Raw genomic sequence first — 17,501 nt, forward strand, 5'->3', positions numbered from 1 at the left:
AAGAAATGTATTATTAATGAAAGTGCCACGTACTCTTATTATTTACTATACAAACGCGCTTGTTAGGAAAAACACACATACTTCTACCCGTCGTACAATATACATAATTACACGTACATTGTTAGGCGAAAGACTGTCACCCTAAAGCTCTACACTTTATGGAGGCCTCGGTATTAAAAAATTCCTAGTGTTTGGGGAGATGAGGAGTATCAGGACTCTGGATTGCCTATCCCATGAGTATAATATTATGGGAACAAGGTTCTGTACAGTTAAGAGTAGGTAAGAGAAAGATCCTCAGATAAACTGTTTAGTGGATGTGCCATTTACACCAATAGGTTCACCATCCTTTACATTCTTTACAAGATAAAAATGCGGCTCCACTCAGGCTGGGTGAGGTTAAATTGATAGAAAAAGGTAAGTGAACTTGTGAGTGAGCTAATCTTGGACTTTCCTTCCCCACTATAAATTTGAGTAAGCACTCGTTTTTTATAGCCTGAGAAGAAAAAAGCTCGAGGCATTCATCACTAGAAGACCCAAGTTGTTAAAAGTGACGTTAAACCCCTATACCTACCTCAAAGTTCGATTGAACTGTTTAATAATAACAAGATTCCTAATCTGATCTCTTATTTCTTTCTGTTCCAGCTTTCGGATCTCCTGGAGAAATGTAAGAGTGTGCGGAGTAAGGAAGAAGAGAAGCTATCACCAGATGATGTGGTCCTCTCTAAGAAGGCCAAACTGGACGACGGCTCCCCCCCATTCCTGGCCCGTCTGCCCTACGACACGGCCCTGCACCACTACTACAGCTGGCATTACGATACCTGGGCCAGCCTCTCACAGGCCTTGCCATTCCGGGCCTGGCCTTCCTTGCCCCCCCTCCCCACCGACAAACACCTGCCCAAGTCTCTCAAAGACAGGTAAGATGAATCTCAAATTCTTTGTGGTAAATTTTTCACAACTTTTGTGGATGTCATAGCATTACTAAGTGCCTCCTTAGCAATCAATTTCCATATTTCAATAAGCTTTTTACACTGGTAATGCCGCCTCTGGTCGCTGAGTGCACCCCGGCTGAGAGCACTCTCCGGAGTGCAAACCTAGTGTGTCCCTGTCAATTCTCCTCCTCCTCCTCCTCCTCTTTTTCCTCCTACCCGGGTGGGGTTCACTTTGGGCGTTCACTTCAATTTGCCTAATTGAATATTAAATGCCTCGAGCTTTTTTCTTCTCAGGCTATAAAAAACGAGTGCTTACTCAAATTTATAGTGGGGAAGGAAAGTCCAAGATTAGCTCACAAGTTCACTTACCTTTTTCTTTAAGCGATCACACTCAAAATAGCTTCCTTTGGTTTGTTTGACCATTATGAGATATTAATTAAATATCGGTAGAATAATCGAACATCTTACCTAGTGTGATACCCACAAAGACAGGTAAGATGAGCCCTAACTCACAGAGAAGGAGAAGTCTATCTTTGAACTAGTGGTTATGCACGGGGTTAGGCTATGCTCGGATCGATTTTATTTCTCTCTTTTCATATCCTAGCATAGCCTTTAGCCTAACCCGACCAAAAGCCTGAGATTCTAAGCTTGATCGGATGTTTTCAGAGTGTAGGTATTCTACCGTTCGCTTAACCAGTAATAGAAACTTATTGAATTTCTAAAGTCATGTGGTTCCTTCCCCTTCTATTGCTCTCTATAGTAAGCCACTACTTTCCCTCTCCTTTATTCATCTTTCTGATTTTAAAATTTTTATTTAATTATCCCTTCTTCATCTCTTTCCTCCTCGACCTCCTCCTCAGATTGAATCCCTTCCCAAGTTGTTTCGCCAAAATAATAACTACGAAATCATTTCGTGTAATTTTATTAGGGAAATAATACAGGGTGCTCCCCTATGGTGACACGCTGTCTACTTCCTGCTGCAGCATGGGCTGCTGCTCATCTAGACGTGGGTTTCAATTGTGTTCTCCTCAGATTGAATCCCTTCCCAAGTTGTTTCGCCAAAATAATAACGAAATCATTTCGTGTAATTTTATTAGGGAAATATTACAGGGTGCTCCCCTATGGTGACACGCTGTCTACTTCCTGCTGCAGCATGGGCTGCTGCTCATCTAGACGTGGGTTTCAATTGTGTTTTATTGATTTGCAAAGAGCTTTCAGTAGTGTTGTGTGGGTTTCATTTGTGTTTTATTGATCTGCATAAAGCTTTCAGTACTGCTGGCACATACAGTATTGATGTTGACTTCTCAATTGGAATTATGTTTGGGTTTAGGTCAAGGGAGTATTAGATTAGGGTTTTAGGTATTAACGTATTTGTTGTTTCCAAGATGATGTATTTTACTGCATGGCATAATGATTATGATATGTGCCTAGTGATCCTACTCAAATTTGTGTTTAGCAACTTTAGAGTATCACTTCAGCAGCTATAACCCTAACCTTAGTTTAATGGCGGCCACTCACGCTCAGACTGGGGTGGAACCTTTTCCACCTACACGCCTTCCGACTCGACTGTCTGAGGGCGAGTGACCGGCATCCTACTTGGGTTTTTAACATAGTTCAATTCTAACTTCTAACCCTTGGGTCTTGTTTGTTCTCATTGCAGTGTTCCAAGCTATCTCAGTCATGAGCCCCCCATTCTCCTTCACCCGGAGAGGGTAGTGCCCCATTCCCAGTCTGAACAGTTCGAAACGAGCTTTCAACCCAATGTGGCGCTTGCCCCTCCCCTACACAAGACTCATGACCATCCCCCACCTCACTCGATAAAACGAGAGGTAAGTATACTTGCGAGCTCTCGGTTTCTCAGCCTAAAGATACCATTTGATGGAACATATTCTATCATTTGATGGTATCTTTAGGCGAAAAGAAATTGAGTATTTTTTGGCAAAAATAAATTGAGTATCTTTAGGCAAAAATAAATTGAAAAATCACATTGATATAAGGTAGTTACACTAGTTACCATCATAAGCTTTGTATTACAATAGAAAGACAGAGGCAAAAAAGATAGGATAGAATGGCGTAGTGGTCAAGTTCCTTTGATATTTGAAAACAAAAACATTTATGTCATTTATACTGCTAGGTGCTAGGATGAAACTGAAAAGTCCCTTTGCCTCAAAGATAGCAGGACTAGAGATGCCCAACAACGAGGAAAAACGGTTCTCCGAAATAAAATAAGACTCTACCCACGGGTTTTACGGCGGGTTTTTAATGAAATCTAAAATCCACCTCAAAAAGCTGAATCGGACAATCTTTCGAATCTTACCTAGGTGGCGTAGTGATCAAGACGCTCGCCTGATAAACAGGAGGGCGTTGGTTTAATCCCAGCCGAGGTATGGGATATTATCCTCATTTATATGAGAATTTGACTAGATAATAATGGAGCTCTAAGGGTTAGGTGGTAGAGAACGCCTCCGGCGTAACCTCGCCTAGTGGTTATCTTCCCCTCAAGAGTTTATTATTATTTAATCTTCCCCGAACAATACTCGTACCTACGTATTTATGCAGTAACCCTTATTTCCGTCATTATCTGCCCCTGCTTGACCCTGTATGCAATCTTCCCCTCAGCCACTCCTTCCTTATTTCTTACAGTGAACTTTCCCAGTTTAAGCTTTTCTTAAGGTTCCGACATTTGATTTTAATTATCTCTTCTCCTCGCTCTTATTACGCTTGGGATGTCATCAGCATATATCAGAGGGAATCTTTTGACAAGTTTCGGAGCTTAAGCGTTGACTTTTTGGAGTGATAAGGGAACAACTTTAGCTTCGGACAGAGGGTATAAACCGGGAAATGTTCTTTGAAGATTAGGGGCTTATGGGTTTAAAACGGTGCCCTACGGTATGCCATAACCATAAGATGAGACCCACAATTTAGTACACCCAATGTAGGTATCTACATACAAAAAAGGGAATCTGATATCTAGTTTGTACTCCCGGGACAAGACTATAAAGCTCCTTTACCCAATCTAAAGAAGATAATATTAGAGTCTGCAGTATTTGATAGTAAATTCGCACGGTTGGAAATCTTTTTTCGTGATGGAAATTCGTTCAATTTAATACCGCCAAGGAATTTTGATTAAAGTTTTGCATGTCGACATTATAAATCTTGTTTACCCGTCAACGCTCCAGCTTGAAGCAAACTCTGCTTTCTCTCTCTCCCTCCCTCTCTCTCTCCCCCTCTCCCTTTTTCCCTTTCCCATGTTCACTCTTTATATCAGTCTCAGGGCGTTACTACCTTTCCCCCGTCTTTCCAATTCTCTCCTCTTCTTTTCGTTCCCGGTCTGTTCTATTTTTCGCTGGCATGTTCTCTTCCTTTTCCTTTTCAAAATTTTCTACAAATTTGGCAAAGTCCGTGGTGTGTAACGACGATAGCTTCCTTCTCATACGTTCAATTTGAAATCTAAAAATTTTCTACAAATTTGGCAAAGTCCGTGGTGTGTAACGACGATAGCTTCCTTCTCATACGTTCAATTTGAAATCTAATATTGTGTGCTAGTAATCCTAAATGAGCTAAGCGAAAATAATTGAATTTTATTGCATCAATAGGAATTAGGAACCCTTGATTCATATCTTGAAATGCCACTCAAAATGATGTCGTCAAAGATGATACTTTTGCCCCTATTGAAACAAATTTTCCCTCTCCAAAAATTTTGCATTTTAGCTCTCATTTAGGATTTTACCAACGAGGAACAGAAATCTCTAATTTGTCTTCTTCTTCGTTTTGCAGAAAAAGAATGAAAGGCTGAAAGACTACTCAAGTAATAAATCGGGCCACGGTGCCGCCTCTTCAGTTCCTCTGTCCACTAATCCCCAACTCGAGCTATCAGATACCGATGATAGTACCTTAGTTCCTGTCAATCCTGAAGGTGACCTGTCGGATACTGACGACAGCACCTCCGAAACTAGTCTCAAACCAGGTACGTATAAGTTGCAGATTGTTAGGTATTATCTCAAACCAAGTGCTTATAAGTAGTCGTCCACAGGTAAATTTAGTGTAGGCGTTGAAGTTTGCAGCTCAATGTGACACCTTTCAAAGGTGTCTAATGGGTTAATCGGGGATCGTTTCCCGATCATTTTTTGTCACAACACACGATGCTTCACACTCTAACACAATTGAATTTCCACTTTTAATTGAATGGGTTAGAAAACTTCTAGTAATATTCGGACATTAATTCATATTTATTCAGTTAGCAAGTGACAAGATGACAAGAAATCTTCTTGAATAGAAAGAAAATCCAAATGAAGAGAGAGATCATAAGATCGGGGAACGATCCCCGTCATTTGTTGTCACAACACACATCAGGACGAAAGCATTAAGACTGTAAAGCATTAATGCTTCACAGTCTAACACAATTGAATTTCCACTTTTAATTGAATGGATTTGAAAACTTCTAGTAATATCCGGACATTAAATTCATATTTATTCAGTTAGCAAGTGACAAGATGACAAGAAATCTTCTTGAATAGAAAGAAAATCCAAATGAAGAGAGAGATCATAATATATGATTAATCGAAATTCTGTGCTTTTATTTAGCAACCAGCCAGAGGCTGGTAGATTGTTTATGTATGTTTTTTTAGTTGATAGGTTTCGAAAACATTCAGTAACATTTCTTTCTTCTCCCTCCAGGTGGCGCCAGTTGTGTGGTGGATCAGGTAGCGGCGGTCCTGGACGCTCTCAGCGACGCGAAGGAAACGACGCGACAACGTGTGATTCGTCTGGTGGAGCGACTGGCGGTCAGAATAGACAAGATGGAGAGTGAGAACTCCAAACTACGCTCCGAGTGCAGCGAGCTCAGGCGACAGCTGGACGTGCGACGAAAAGAGGAGGTAATAGAATAGAATAGAATAGAATATACCTTGTTTGTCCTGCCGGAATAGGACTGAAAAGTCCCTTTTCCCCCGCAGTCTAAACAGGTCTTATATATTTTGACATATTATGGGGAGTAAGTGTGAACGCTAACGCGATCCGATCTACAATACCAATATTGGAAGCCGATTCTTCCATGCCGATACTTCTTAATAAATTAGAAAACCATGATTGTAAAAATAGTAGTTCCCCTCCCCCTACTGAGAAAATACGCTATTCTGAATGAATCAGAGAAGAAATAGCATCGAACAATTCGCCTGAAAGACAACCATTTGAACGAAAACATCAATTACATAAGCTGATACGTTGACATTTCAATGTGCAATACAAATCAAATCACTTCTCACTCTCAAAGTTGTCATTATGTGAAAGGGAATATGTTCACTTCTAATTCATCAGGACTCAGAATACGGGGGCTAGGGAGGAAATCTATTAGGAAGCTTTTGTGTTTTCTTGCTTTGTTCTCAAAGTTGTCATTATGTGAAAGCGAATATGTTCACTTCTAATTCATCAGGACTCAGAATACGGGGGCTAGGGAGGAAATCTATTAGGAAGCTTTTGTGTTTTCTTGCTTTGAGAATAAATATTAGTTTAGGGTATCATTCACATTAAAAGCGTTTGTGTCAAGGAGAAAAAGAGTTTTACATGTTGTTCCTGTTACATTTGCATAAAATGGATCCTTAAAAGCTTTTGAATGTCTGGGAGAAAGTGGAAAGGAGAGGATAATAAATTTCAATTTACTTCCCCCTCCCTTCCTCTCTCCTCTCCCCCTCCCTCCCATGCCTCACTTCCTCCCTCTTGAACTTTGGCACCATTCACGAGCATTGCAGTAAGTGTGGTACCTACCTAATCGTTTCAAAACTACTTCCTGTAAAAATAAAACGCCAAACAACAACAAAGTCGCTGACAGACTCACAAGTTACACACTTATCGGGTTTTATCTTTGAACAGGTATCATGGTTAGATTTACCTTGTTTGTCCTGCCGGAATAGGACTGAAAAGTTCCTTTTCCCCCGCAGTCTAAACAGGTATTATATATTTTGACATATTATGGGGAGTAAGTGTGAACGCTAACGCGATCCGATCTACAATACCAATATTGGAAGCCGATTCTTCCATGCCGATACTTCTTAATAAATTAGAAAACCATGATTGTAAAAATAGTAGTTCCCCTCCCCCTACTGAGAAAATACGCTATTCTGAATGAATCAGAGAAGAAATAGCATCGAACAATTCGCCTGAAAGACAACCATTTGAACGAAAACATCAATTACATAAGCTGATACGTTGACATTTCAATGTGCAATACAAATCAAATCACTTCTCATTCTCAAAGTTGTCATTATGTGAAAGCGAATATGTTCACTTCTAATTCATCAGGACTCAGAATACGGGGGCTAGGGAGGAAATCTATTAGGAAGCTTTTGTGTTTTCTTGCTTTGAGAATAAATATTAGTTTAGGGTATCATTCACATTAAAAGCGTTTGTGTCAAGGAGAAAAAGAGTTTTACATGTTGTTCCTGTTACATTTGCATAAAATGGATCCTTAAAAGCTTTTGAATGTCTGGGAGAAAGTGGAAAGGAGAGGATAATAAATTTCAATTTACTTCCCCCTCCCTTCCTCTCTCCTCTCCCCCTCCCTCCCATGCCTCACTTCCTCCCTCTTGAACTTTGGCACCATTCACGAGCATTGCAGTAAGTGTGGTACCTACCTAATCGTTTCAAAACTACTTCCTGTAAAAATAAAACGCCAAACAACAACAAAGTCGCTGACAGACTCACAAGTTACACACTTATCGGGTTTTATCTTTGAACAGGTATCATGGTTAGATTTTAAAACGAAATGTTGAGATTTATACCCTGTTACGTTTTCATTGTTCTAACACATGATTGTTTGTGATTTCAGAACTGCAGTCCCACCTCTGCCGCGGATGCTGAGGATAGTAAACCTCCCCAGGCACCTCCACCACGCAGTAGCCCTGTGTCTGTCATAACCTCCTCTTCTCCACCTGCCCCCACCCCTGCCCCCGCCATCAAGCAGGAACCTGAGTGATCTCCTTCCCCTCCCGTGATAAAATTTCTATTTGCCATGCCACCCCTCTCCCCCTTCCCCGCCGTGGTGTAACTCGATTGTTTTCAAATTTGTTTTTCTTGACTCCAAAGAGTCCCTTACCTTGTAATTTGTACATACCTTTGTATTATGTACATAATATGACCCATTATAAATGTACACACAATTGTTTTATACATTTTCTTTCTTTTTTATTCTTTATTAACCACAGTATTTCAAATACTTTTTATTCAGGTTAGGTGTTTTTTTTTTTTCTTTCATGTCTGTACATTCAAAATAATCCATTACTGACTTCAAAATTAAATATTCTTCTGTTGGAATTTTGTAATTTGAAACTAGAGTCAAAGTTCTAAAGTTTTGCCAGCACTCTTTAGATGCAAGTACTTCTCCTGACAATGTAGTCAAGACAGTTAGGACAATACCAACTTCATGCTATCAACAATACCATAAACCAGACATTAACTAAACAAAAAAAAATCTACTGCACCAAGTGCATTTTATCTGTACCTATCTGGTATGTAGGTATAGTGATTACATTTTCTAAGAAAATGAAATTTGAACCTTGGTAAATTACCTTCCAGCAATAATCATAATACGTACGTATAACATTCAGCGTATAACGCTTTAAAGGTTATATGTACGAGTATGTAATTTGGCTTTTGGATCAGAATAATGATAATAGGTACCTTCCTACCTATCTAATCATAGGATCATTAAAAAATATGAAAGAAATAGGTGTTACATAAATTGACATTTCATGTTTCATTTACCTAGTGTAATTTGGCTTTTGGATCAGAATAATGATAATAGGTACCTTCCTACCTATCTAATCATAGGATCATTAAAAAATATGAAAGAAATAGGTGTTACATAAATTGACATTTCATGTTTCATTTACCTAAATACATAGGTGGTTTTAATGAATCCTCATAATTATTTAAATGAGGAACTTATCAAAATATTTTACTATTTTCATTGAAATCTGTACCACCTACTTATTTATTATGTCTGGTTTTTCATAATTTGATTTTTCCACGTTGAGTCTACAACTCCTGTTATACCGATAAAGGTACCTAATGTAGTAATAACATGAGGGTCTGGGAACGTTGCTTTGGGTCCACATCAACCCATATTTTTGTAAAGAAACCAACTAAATTGATACTACGTAAATATATATATGTAGATACCTCGACATGGAAATATCATTGTATAATAATTAATAATTCTCTTTAGCATAACTAGGTATATCTCTATTTAGTCATAAATTTGTGCACATAATGCTAACATAATGTCAAGTCGAATTTATTTTTATTTATTTTTGTAAAAAATAAATAAATCATCTTCCCCACTCTCCTTTTATTTTTGAGAATTTGGTACAAAAGTTGCTGGTAATTCAGTTGCTTCCATTTACCATAATAGGTAGTTCTGCAAGGTTCAATATTCCAAGTACGTTATATTTTCATTTTATAACAAAACATAATTTTTGTTCTTGGCATGTTAGGTACATTTTATACCTACTTTGATTTAAAAAAGACTTCTTCATTGTGCCATTTTATCTTAAAAATACAAGTTGAAAATGTCCATGGGAATACACGAAGGTCTCTTTGTGTATAGGTACATTTTATACCTACTTTCATTTAAAAAAGACTTCTTCATTGTGCCATTTTATCTTAAAAATACAAGTTGAAAATGTCCATGGGAATACACGAAGGTCTCTTTGTGTATTTTTCCGAGAACACCTATTAAAAAGTAGTTAAAGGCAACTTATGTACCTTCTACTAAAATATTAATAATCCTACATTAGTACAAATTTTCATCTACCAATTTATTAGGTAATAAATTTAACTTTTAGTGATTTACATGAGTGTGTCTTATGTGAATGTGGCTGGTTTTCTAGATTCCTCAGCACGGGCCTGACAAATTATTTCAAAAAATTAAACCGAAACTATGTTTTGTTAAAAGAAACAACCTATTGGGGTATCCTTCATAGACACCCCACTGCTGACAGTCTGGAAAACTTTGAAACAAAATACCTACTTATAATCAAAATAAAAATCATTTAAGAGTGCACAAAACGGTGTTAGAATTCTTTTTCATTACATTTAATTACTTATTATTATTACTTACTCTTGTTGTATTACTTACTCGAATCATGTATAGGTACCTTAGTTTTTCTTAAATTATAGAAAAAAGCTAAATGTTAATTGAAATTCTCACATAATAACCGAAATTAATACTCAAAATATTTTTCCCTTTAAACCACATAACCACTTTTCAATAACTTTTTGGTATCTGCATATTATACTTTTGTGTAAAAAAAAAATAATAATAATCTGTGCAAAAAGCTTTTCCCTGTGCAATTTTACTTTTAATTCTTCTTTATGTGTAGTTATAGGTAGATGATTCTCTCTCCCGGTTTTTTTTTTTTTTTTTTTTTTTTTTTTTTTTTTTTTTAAAAAAAAGGTTTTTTTTTAAAAAAAAAAAAAAAAATTTTTTTTTTTTTTTTTTTTTTTTTTTTTGTAAAAAGAAGTGTACTTTGGAAAAAAACAATCCTGTAATGATTGTCAATAATTTACGAGCTGGAACTGATCTAATAATAACTACTGGATGAACTTTTTAAATTTCTGTTTAAAAAGACTTCCGTTTTCTCTAAGGCGTGATAACTTGGAAATTTTATTTCTGATACGTACCTTCCTACATAACTTACAAAAATTGTCCAAACTGTCCATTGAAAATTTATTATTTCCACATGTTTATTATTGAACATGTTATAGGAAATCTTCTCCTTTCCGGTTGAATATCAGTTATTTTCAGTTGTTTCAATAAAATATAATAGTACATACCTATAGGCAAGTTCAAACTAGCGAACAGTGTCTGTAGTCTCCCGGGCCTTAGTGTTTAGTCTTTTTATGTCTTAAAAACTTAAAAGTGAAAGTAAATAAAACCTAAAGAAAATTTATTGAACTCCACTTTTCGTAGATTTGTTTGGTATTTTAAATAGGCATGTAACAAACAATAAATTAGGTAGGTACTTAATTTGCAACCTGTAGTATGTATTTCCTCCCAAATTTAAGAACTTCTCATATACATATTTATGTACCGTTCATCGATATTCCTATTTCATGTTTATTAACAAATATACGAGTTAAAAAGTAAATAAAACCTAAAGAAAATTTATTGAACTCCACTTTTCATAGATTTGTTTGGTATTTCAAATAGGCATGTAACAATAAATTAGGTAGGTACTTAATTTGCAACCTGTAGTATGTATTTACTCCCAAATTTAAGAACTTCTCATATACATATTTATGTACCGTTCATCGATATTCCTATTTCATGTTTATTAACAAATATACGAGTTATTAACAATATCAAAATGATTAAAAATTGATAAAATAGTAATTGAAAGAAAAATCCATAAAGCATTAGGTACTACAAAGATATTATGTATACTTCGCCAAAAGACAGGCATAGATAGTTCTATTTACATTTTATTTTAGCAAGTCAAATCAGTACAATAATATTAAATAGGTATAAATATAATTATGTACACATATGTATTATGTAACTTATGAAACATTCAAAGTAACGTGTGTTTTAACTGTTATGTATAGTGTAGTTATACATACAATATAAAATAAAATAATAATTTAATTTTGAGATTAAATTAAAATGAATGCATTAATGGTCGATAAAATGTGCTTTGAATTTGAATAGGTAAACTCTTATGGAATACGAACTAGGTACGTACTTTGTACAACATGTGAATTTTATTAATACTATAAGGTAAACTACCCTAAATAAATCTTCTATTCTACACCCACATCAAAATAACATGTGTATTACCTATACGTTTATTCATTAGTTGACGTCCAATAATATTGATTGACCTTTCTGTTTTTGTATCCATTTTATTTTAACCTTAAACATGTTTTTTTTTTTTTTTTTTTTTTAAAAACACCCATCCCCCATCTTTCAATTTTTCCCCCCCTTAAAATTTTTTTTTTTTTTTTTTTTTTTAATTGTTCTTTTTTAATAATTATCTATTATTTTACTTTTTTGTTGTTATCGTTTTCGACTGTTATGAAATTTTTGGGTTATTTTATATTTTTATAAAATATTATTACTTAGTAGGTCAAATGTTTTCAATTTATTATTAAATAATATCTAATTAATTTAAAACAGGTTGAAATTGAAAAAAAAAAAAAAAAATCATCATGCAAGATGGAGAATGAATTTAAAACAGGTTGAAATTGAAAAAAAAAAAAAAAATCATCATGCAGTAATTTTTGAATTTTGTTTATCATAATATTGTATTTCAACAATTGGTCATTTTTGTTTGGAATGTGTAAACCATAATAATTATTATTCTGATATATATCTGATATATCGTAATTCTTACAGAAAAAAAGTATTCTTACTTTTATAAGTAACAAATATATATATATATATTTAACAATAACCAAATTGTAATTAGCTACAACAAAAACAAGTGTGTTGAACATAAATACATACGAGTAAATCACCTTAAATGTTTTACATACCTTTTGAAAGGTAAAATACTTCGATCGCCTGTGTATCATATAAATACTTAGTAATACATTATCACCTACCCCTATTCAAAATCTTTAGCTTTTAGGTTTTCATTGTGTTCATAGAATATTAAAAAATAAAGAAATCATGTAGGTATATCTAAGAAGTAATAATTAAGTAGGTAGGTAGGTACATACTTTAGTTATCAAGGTAGACAAACTATTTATTAGCTAATACAGTACCTACTTGAATTAATAATCACCCATTCCCAATACAGAACTGATATTCTCAGAAAAGTAAAAGTACCTATCTACCTATTGGTTTAATTTTATTCCTAAAAAATGAGAATTCCCGTCAAATAATAGTTGTACCAACTATGTATAATAATACATATGACATGAATACAAGATAATATATTTCAATCATTATGTATATCCATCTAATACCCATACTTCAAATTCTATGATTAAATAATCATTTCATAACGCTCTTGTGCTTAAACTAAACTGTAGTAAACTACTTAGCTTTCACATTATTATTACCCAAGTATGATAAATGAGACACTGTTCTATATCCACCTAACCTAAAGTAAATTTGCCTATGATTTCCCCTTTCGGGTCCCGTTCATGAAATACATCACATGGCTCGGTTTTTATTGTTTTTTTAAGACAATTTCTAATAGGCAATTAGGAAACGAAAGAGGTCTTTTTTTTCATATTACTTGGGGCCTGTTCACTGGAATTTGTCTATGATTTCCCCTTTCGGGTCCCGTTCATGAAATACATCACATGGCTCAGTTTTCATTGTTTTTTTGAAGACAATTTCTCAATTTCTAATAGGCAATTAGGAAACGAAAGAGGTCTTTTTCCATATTACTGTGGGTCCTGTTCACTGGAATTTGTCTATGATTTCCCCTTTCGGGTCCCGTTCATGAAATACATCACATGGCTCGGTTTTATTGTTTTTTTAAGACAATTTCTAATAGGCAATTAGGAAACGAAATAGGTCTTTTTTTTTCATATTACTTGGGGCCTGTTCACTGGAATTTGTCTATGATTTCCCCTTTCGGGTCCCATTCATGAAATACATCACATGGCAATGTATATCCATCTAATACCCATACTTCAAATTCTATGATTAAATAATCATTTCATAACGCTCTTGTGCTTAAACTTAAACTGTAGTAAACTACTTAGCTTTCACATTATTATTACCCAAGTATGATAAATGAGACACTGTTCTATATCCACCTAACCTAAAGTATAGTACATACATATAAATTTGAATGTAAATTATCAATATTTTCTCCATATTTTCTTAGTAAGTTGTCGACATTTCATGAACGGGACCCGAAAGGGGAAATCATAGATAAATTCCAGTGAACAGGCCCCAAGTAATATGAAAAAAAGACCTCTTTCGTTTCCTAATTGCCTATTAGAAATTGTCTTCAAAAAACAATAAACACCGAGCCATGTGATGTATTTCATGAACGGGACCCGAAAGGGGAAATCATGGACAAATTCCAGTGAACAGGCCCCAAATCCAAAAGTAATATGAAAAGAGTAAAAAGACCTCTTTCGTTTCCTAATCTCCTATTATAAAGTGTCAAGTTTTTACTAGATTTCGTTTTAAGTTGTCGATTATTCCTATACAAATTATTCTCTTCGGAAATCTATGACATTATCACGTGTTTCCTTTTCACTTCCTCACTTGAAGATTTGTCGATTATTCCTATACAAATTATTCTCTTCGGAAATCTATGACATTATCACGTGTTTCCTTTTCACTTCCTCACTTGAAGATTTTAAAGTTAAATGATTTCCGATTTCAAAAAACAACAAAATTACAGAATTATAAAATAAAATAAAAATGTTTGGAGTCTTCAATTTATTAATTTGTGTATTTTGCCAAACATTTATTATTCGAAGACACTAGGAGTATTCTCTTCAGCGATTTTGATTTTCAAAAGGGAAGAATCGTAAAGAATAACTCGATTTTTCCTATGGAAACAGTATGTCAAGGAAGTCTTTTTTGCAATTTTGTGATATTTTGGTAATCACATGTATAAAATTTTAAAAGTTGATCAAAATTTGCAAATTTGGAAACTCCTCTCAACCCAAAAGTAATATGAAAAGAGTAAAAAGACCTCTTTCGTTTCCTAATCTCCTATTATAAAGTGTCAAGTTTTTACTAGATTTCGTTTTCCCAGAGCATTTCTAATAGGCAATTAGGAAACGAAAGAGGTCTTTTTTTCGTATTACTTGGGGCCTGTTCACTGGAATTTATCTATGATTTCCCCTTTCGGGTCCCGTTCATGAAATACATCACATGGCTCGGTTTTTATTGTTTTTTGAAGACAATTTCTAATAGGCAATTAGGAAACGAAAGAGGTCTTTTTTTTTCATATTACTTGAGGCCTGTTCACTGGAATTCGTCTATGATTTCCCCTTTCGGGTCCCGTTCATGAAATACATGACATGGCTCAGTTTTCATTGTTTTTTTGAAGACAATTTCTCAATTTCTAATAGGCAATTAGGAAACGAAAGAGGTCTGTTTTTTCATATTACTTGGGGCCTGTTCACTGGAATTCGTCTATGATTTCCCCTTTCGGGTCCCGTTCATGAAATACATCACATGGCCCGGTTTTTATTGTTTTTTGAAGACAGTTTCTAATAGGCAATTAGGAAACGAAAGAGGTCTTTTTTTTTCATATTACTTGGGGCCTGTTCACTGGAATTCGTCTATGATTTCCCCTTTCGGGTCCCGTTCATGAAATACATCACATGGCTCCGTTTTTATTGTTTTTTGAAGACAATTTCTAATAGGCAATTAGGAAACGAAAGAGGTCTTTCTTTCATATTACTTGGGGCCTGTTCACTGGAATTCGTCTATGATTTGCCCTTTCGGGTCCCGTTCATGAAATACATGACATGGCTCAGTTTTCATTGTTTTTTTGAAGACAATTTCTCAATTTCTAATAGGCAATTAGGAAACGAAAGAGGTCTTTCTTTCATATTACTTGGGGCCTGTTCACTGGAATTCGTCTATGATTTGCCCTTTCGGGTCCCGTTCATGAAATACATGACATGGCTCAGTTTTCATTGTTTTTTTGAAGACAATTTCTCAATTTCTTATTATATTTTGATTCTGGATGAATAATGAATGAGTACAAAAGATCTTATGTAAATGAAGCCATCAAGACATATTCCTGATTTAAAGCCACTGACGCTGAGACCGAACGTGTGTGACGGATAAAGCTCCAGACTGCGCCACAGTCTCAGACGGTCTGACAGACCTAGGCCTGAAACTTTATTTTTCGCCACCCACGTTCCGTCTATCTGTCAGACGGCGTGAGAGGCTGGTATTAGAAAAGCTGATTTGACCTAAGTGCCTTATATGAAAGCCTCTGCTTCGGTGGCGTAGTGGTCAAGACGCTCGCCCAATAAACAGGAGGGCGTGGGTTCGATCCCAGCCGAGGCATGGAATTTTATCATTTATTTGAGATTTTGACCACCTAATCATGGAGCTCTAAGGGTTAGGTGGAAGAGAACGCCTCCGGCGTTAACCTCGCCTAGTGGTTACCACTCAAGAGTCTATTATTATTATGAACATATCCACTTTATTTGTAATATTCAATACAATAAAGGTAAGTAGGTAATGCAAAGTATGTGCTTATGGATAGCAACATACTCCACAGTTAAGTTCATATAAGTTATTCAGATTGGTCGTCTTGATCATTTGGAATTCTAGCTCATATTCTTCTTCTGCTAGCACTCTTCTGACTATTCCTGTTGTTGAAATGATCAACGATCTTTGGCATTTCTTGACAACATTTCTGGCGTATTATTATTATTATTATTATTATTTAACTACACTGTAGAAGAGTATAGTCACTTGACGAGAATAACAATACATTGTGATTTGGGAGCTCACTGACCTTTGTAAAATTTGTATAAATGTTACTGCGTGTAGCGTTTAATTACCTAATTTTATTAAGAGACAATCAATTTGATATGCTGGTAACAAATTAACCTGTGATAAAACTGACAGATAACGTGTAGGAAATATACCTAGCGAAATTTGTATAAATGTTACTGCGTGTAGCGTTTAATTAATTTTTATTAAGAGACAATCAATTTGATATGCTGGTAACAAATTAACCTGTGATAAAACTGACAGATAACGTGTAGGAAATATACCTAGCTCACATAATATACGTAGGTGTTGATGCTGTATTTGATTTAGCACAGTTGTAGGTATTACCAGAAGGTTCTGTATCCGTAGTATCTAAGTGAAGGGACATGGGGGATAAGAAACACAATGCTTTCCATTTGGGTGCTGAATCGTATATTTTTACAATAGATCAGTTGCGCTTACTTGGGTGATGTTTCAAAGTCATAGAGCAGGAAAAATGAGGACCAACGGAATTTTTCTTTCTCTTCTACGACTTCTAGATCCCGAGATAAATCGATTTAAAAAAATGCCGGTAAATCGTGAACTTTGACGTCACGGCATACGCTCCCGTAGGCGATGACGTCACATCAAATGTCCCGAGCAAAGCTCCCTCGCAGGCAACACATTAACGTGTTTGTGCGCAGTTCTTTCTGCTCCTCCGCTAGCGCGCTTGCATAGTGGCGCTACCTAACGGACGAAAAAAACAACTGCGTAAAGTCTGACGTCACGCAAATTTGAACTCTTTCATTAGAACGGAAAATAAAAATTGAATTTTCGACCTTTTACAGTTATTTTTTCGGAGTTCTGACCTCAGATTTGGATTTTTTCCCAACTTTTTACATAGGAATCGACCTTGTAAATTTATAATTTTTTACCCAATTTGCAAACTGCTCCATTAGGCTAATTCAACGCCACCTAGTTAGCTTGGAGGGTAGAGCGCCTGCCTTGTAAGCGTTAGGTCGCGGATTCGATTCCCGCCCGCGGCAGAATTTATCTAAACAGACAAGGTTTTGTACTCGGAAGGGCTCGCTTTCTCCTATCCTATCTTTCTTCTCTCTTCGCTTTCGGACGATAAGATCTTACCAGTTACCACAGTT

At 35.6% G+C, this 17,501-nt stretch overlaps 1 protein-coding gene and 2 long non-coding RNA genes across 3 annotated transcripts; 2 read left to right on the plus strand and 1 right to left on the minus strand.

The window, feature by feature from the left end:
- Positions 1-369: 369 nt before the first annotated feature.
- On the plus strand, positions 370-8,384 carry LOC103505318. The gene is made up of 6 exons (XM_017442368.2): positions 370-390; positions 643-914; positions 2,590-2,758; positions 4,707-4,896; positions 5,607-5,806; positions 7,753-8,384. Exons 1-6 carry the CDS (start codon positions 370-372, stop codon positions 7,897-7,899), a joined length of 999 nt encoding a protein of 332 aa, XP_017297857.1. The 3' UTR covers positions 7,900-8,384.
- Positions 8,385-8,697: 313 nt separating this feature from the next.
- Positions 8,698-10,334, plus strand: LOC113465809. Its single transcript, XR_003390410.1, has 2 exons — positions 8,698-9,515; positions 9,629-10,334. It is a non-coding gene; the product is annotated as an uncharacterized LOC113465809 (long non-coding RNA).
- A 2,308-nt stretch (positions 10,335-12,642) lies between these two features.
- On the minus strand, positions 12,643-13,769 carry LOC113465810. Its single transcript, XR_003390411.1, has 2 exons — positions 13,706-13,769; positions 12,643-13,033 (listed from the first exon to the last, which is right to left on the minus strand). It is a non-coding gene; the product is annotated as an uncharacterized LOC113465810 (long non-coding RNA).
- Between the last annotated feature and the right edge of the window lie 3,732 nt (positions 13,770-17,501).

Source organism: Diaphorina citri, unplaced genomic scaffold (assembly GCF_000475195.1).
Source record: "Diaphorina citri unplaced genomic scaffold, Diaci psyllid genome assembly version 1.1 scaffold164, whole genome shotgun sequence".
In the NCBI taxonomy this organism is placed as follows: Eukaryota; Metazoa; Arthropoda; class Insecta; order Hemiptera; family Psyllidae; genus Diaphorina; species Diaphorina citri.

Coding starts and splice junctions, on each gene's coding strand:
- LOC103505318 (XM_017442368.2), top strand. CDS start 370: ATGCGGCTCCACTCAGGCTGG. Junction 2,759..4,706: donor CTCACTCGATAAAACGAGAG/GTAAGTATACTT, acceptor TTCGTTTTGCAG/AAAAAGAATGAAAGGCTGAA. Junction 5,807..7,752: donor ACGTGCGACGAAAAGAGGAG/GTAATAGAATAG, acceptor TTGTGATTTCAG/AACTGCAGTCCCACCTCTGC.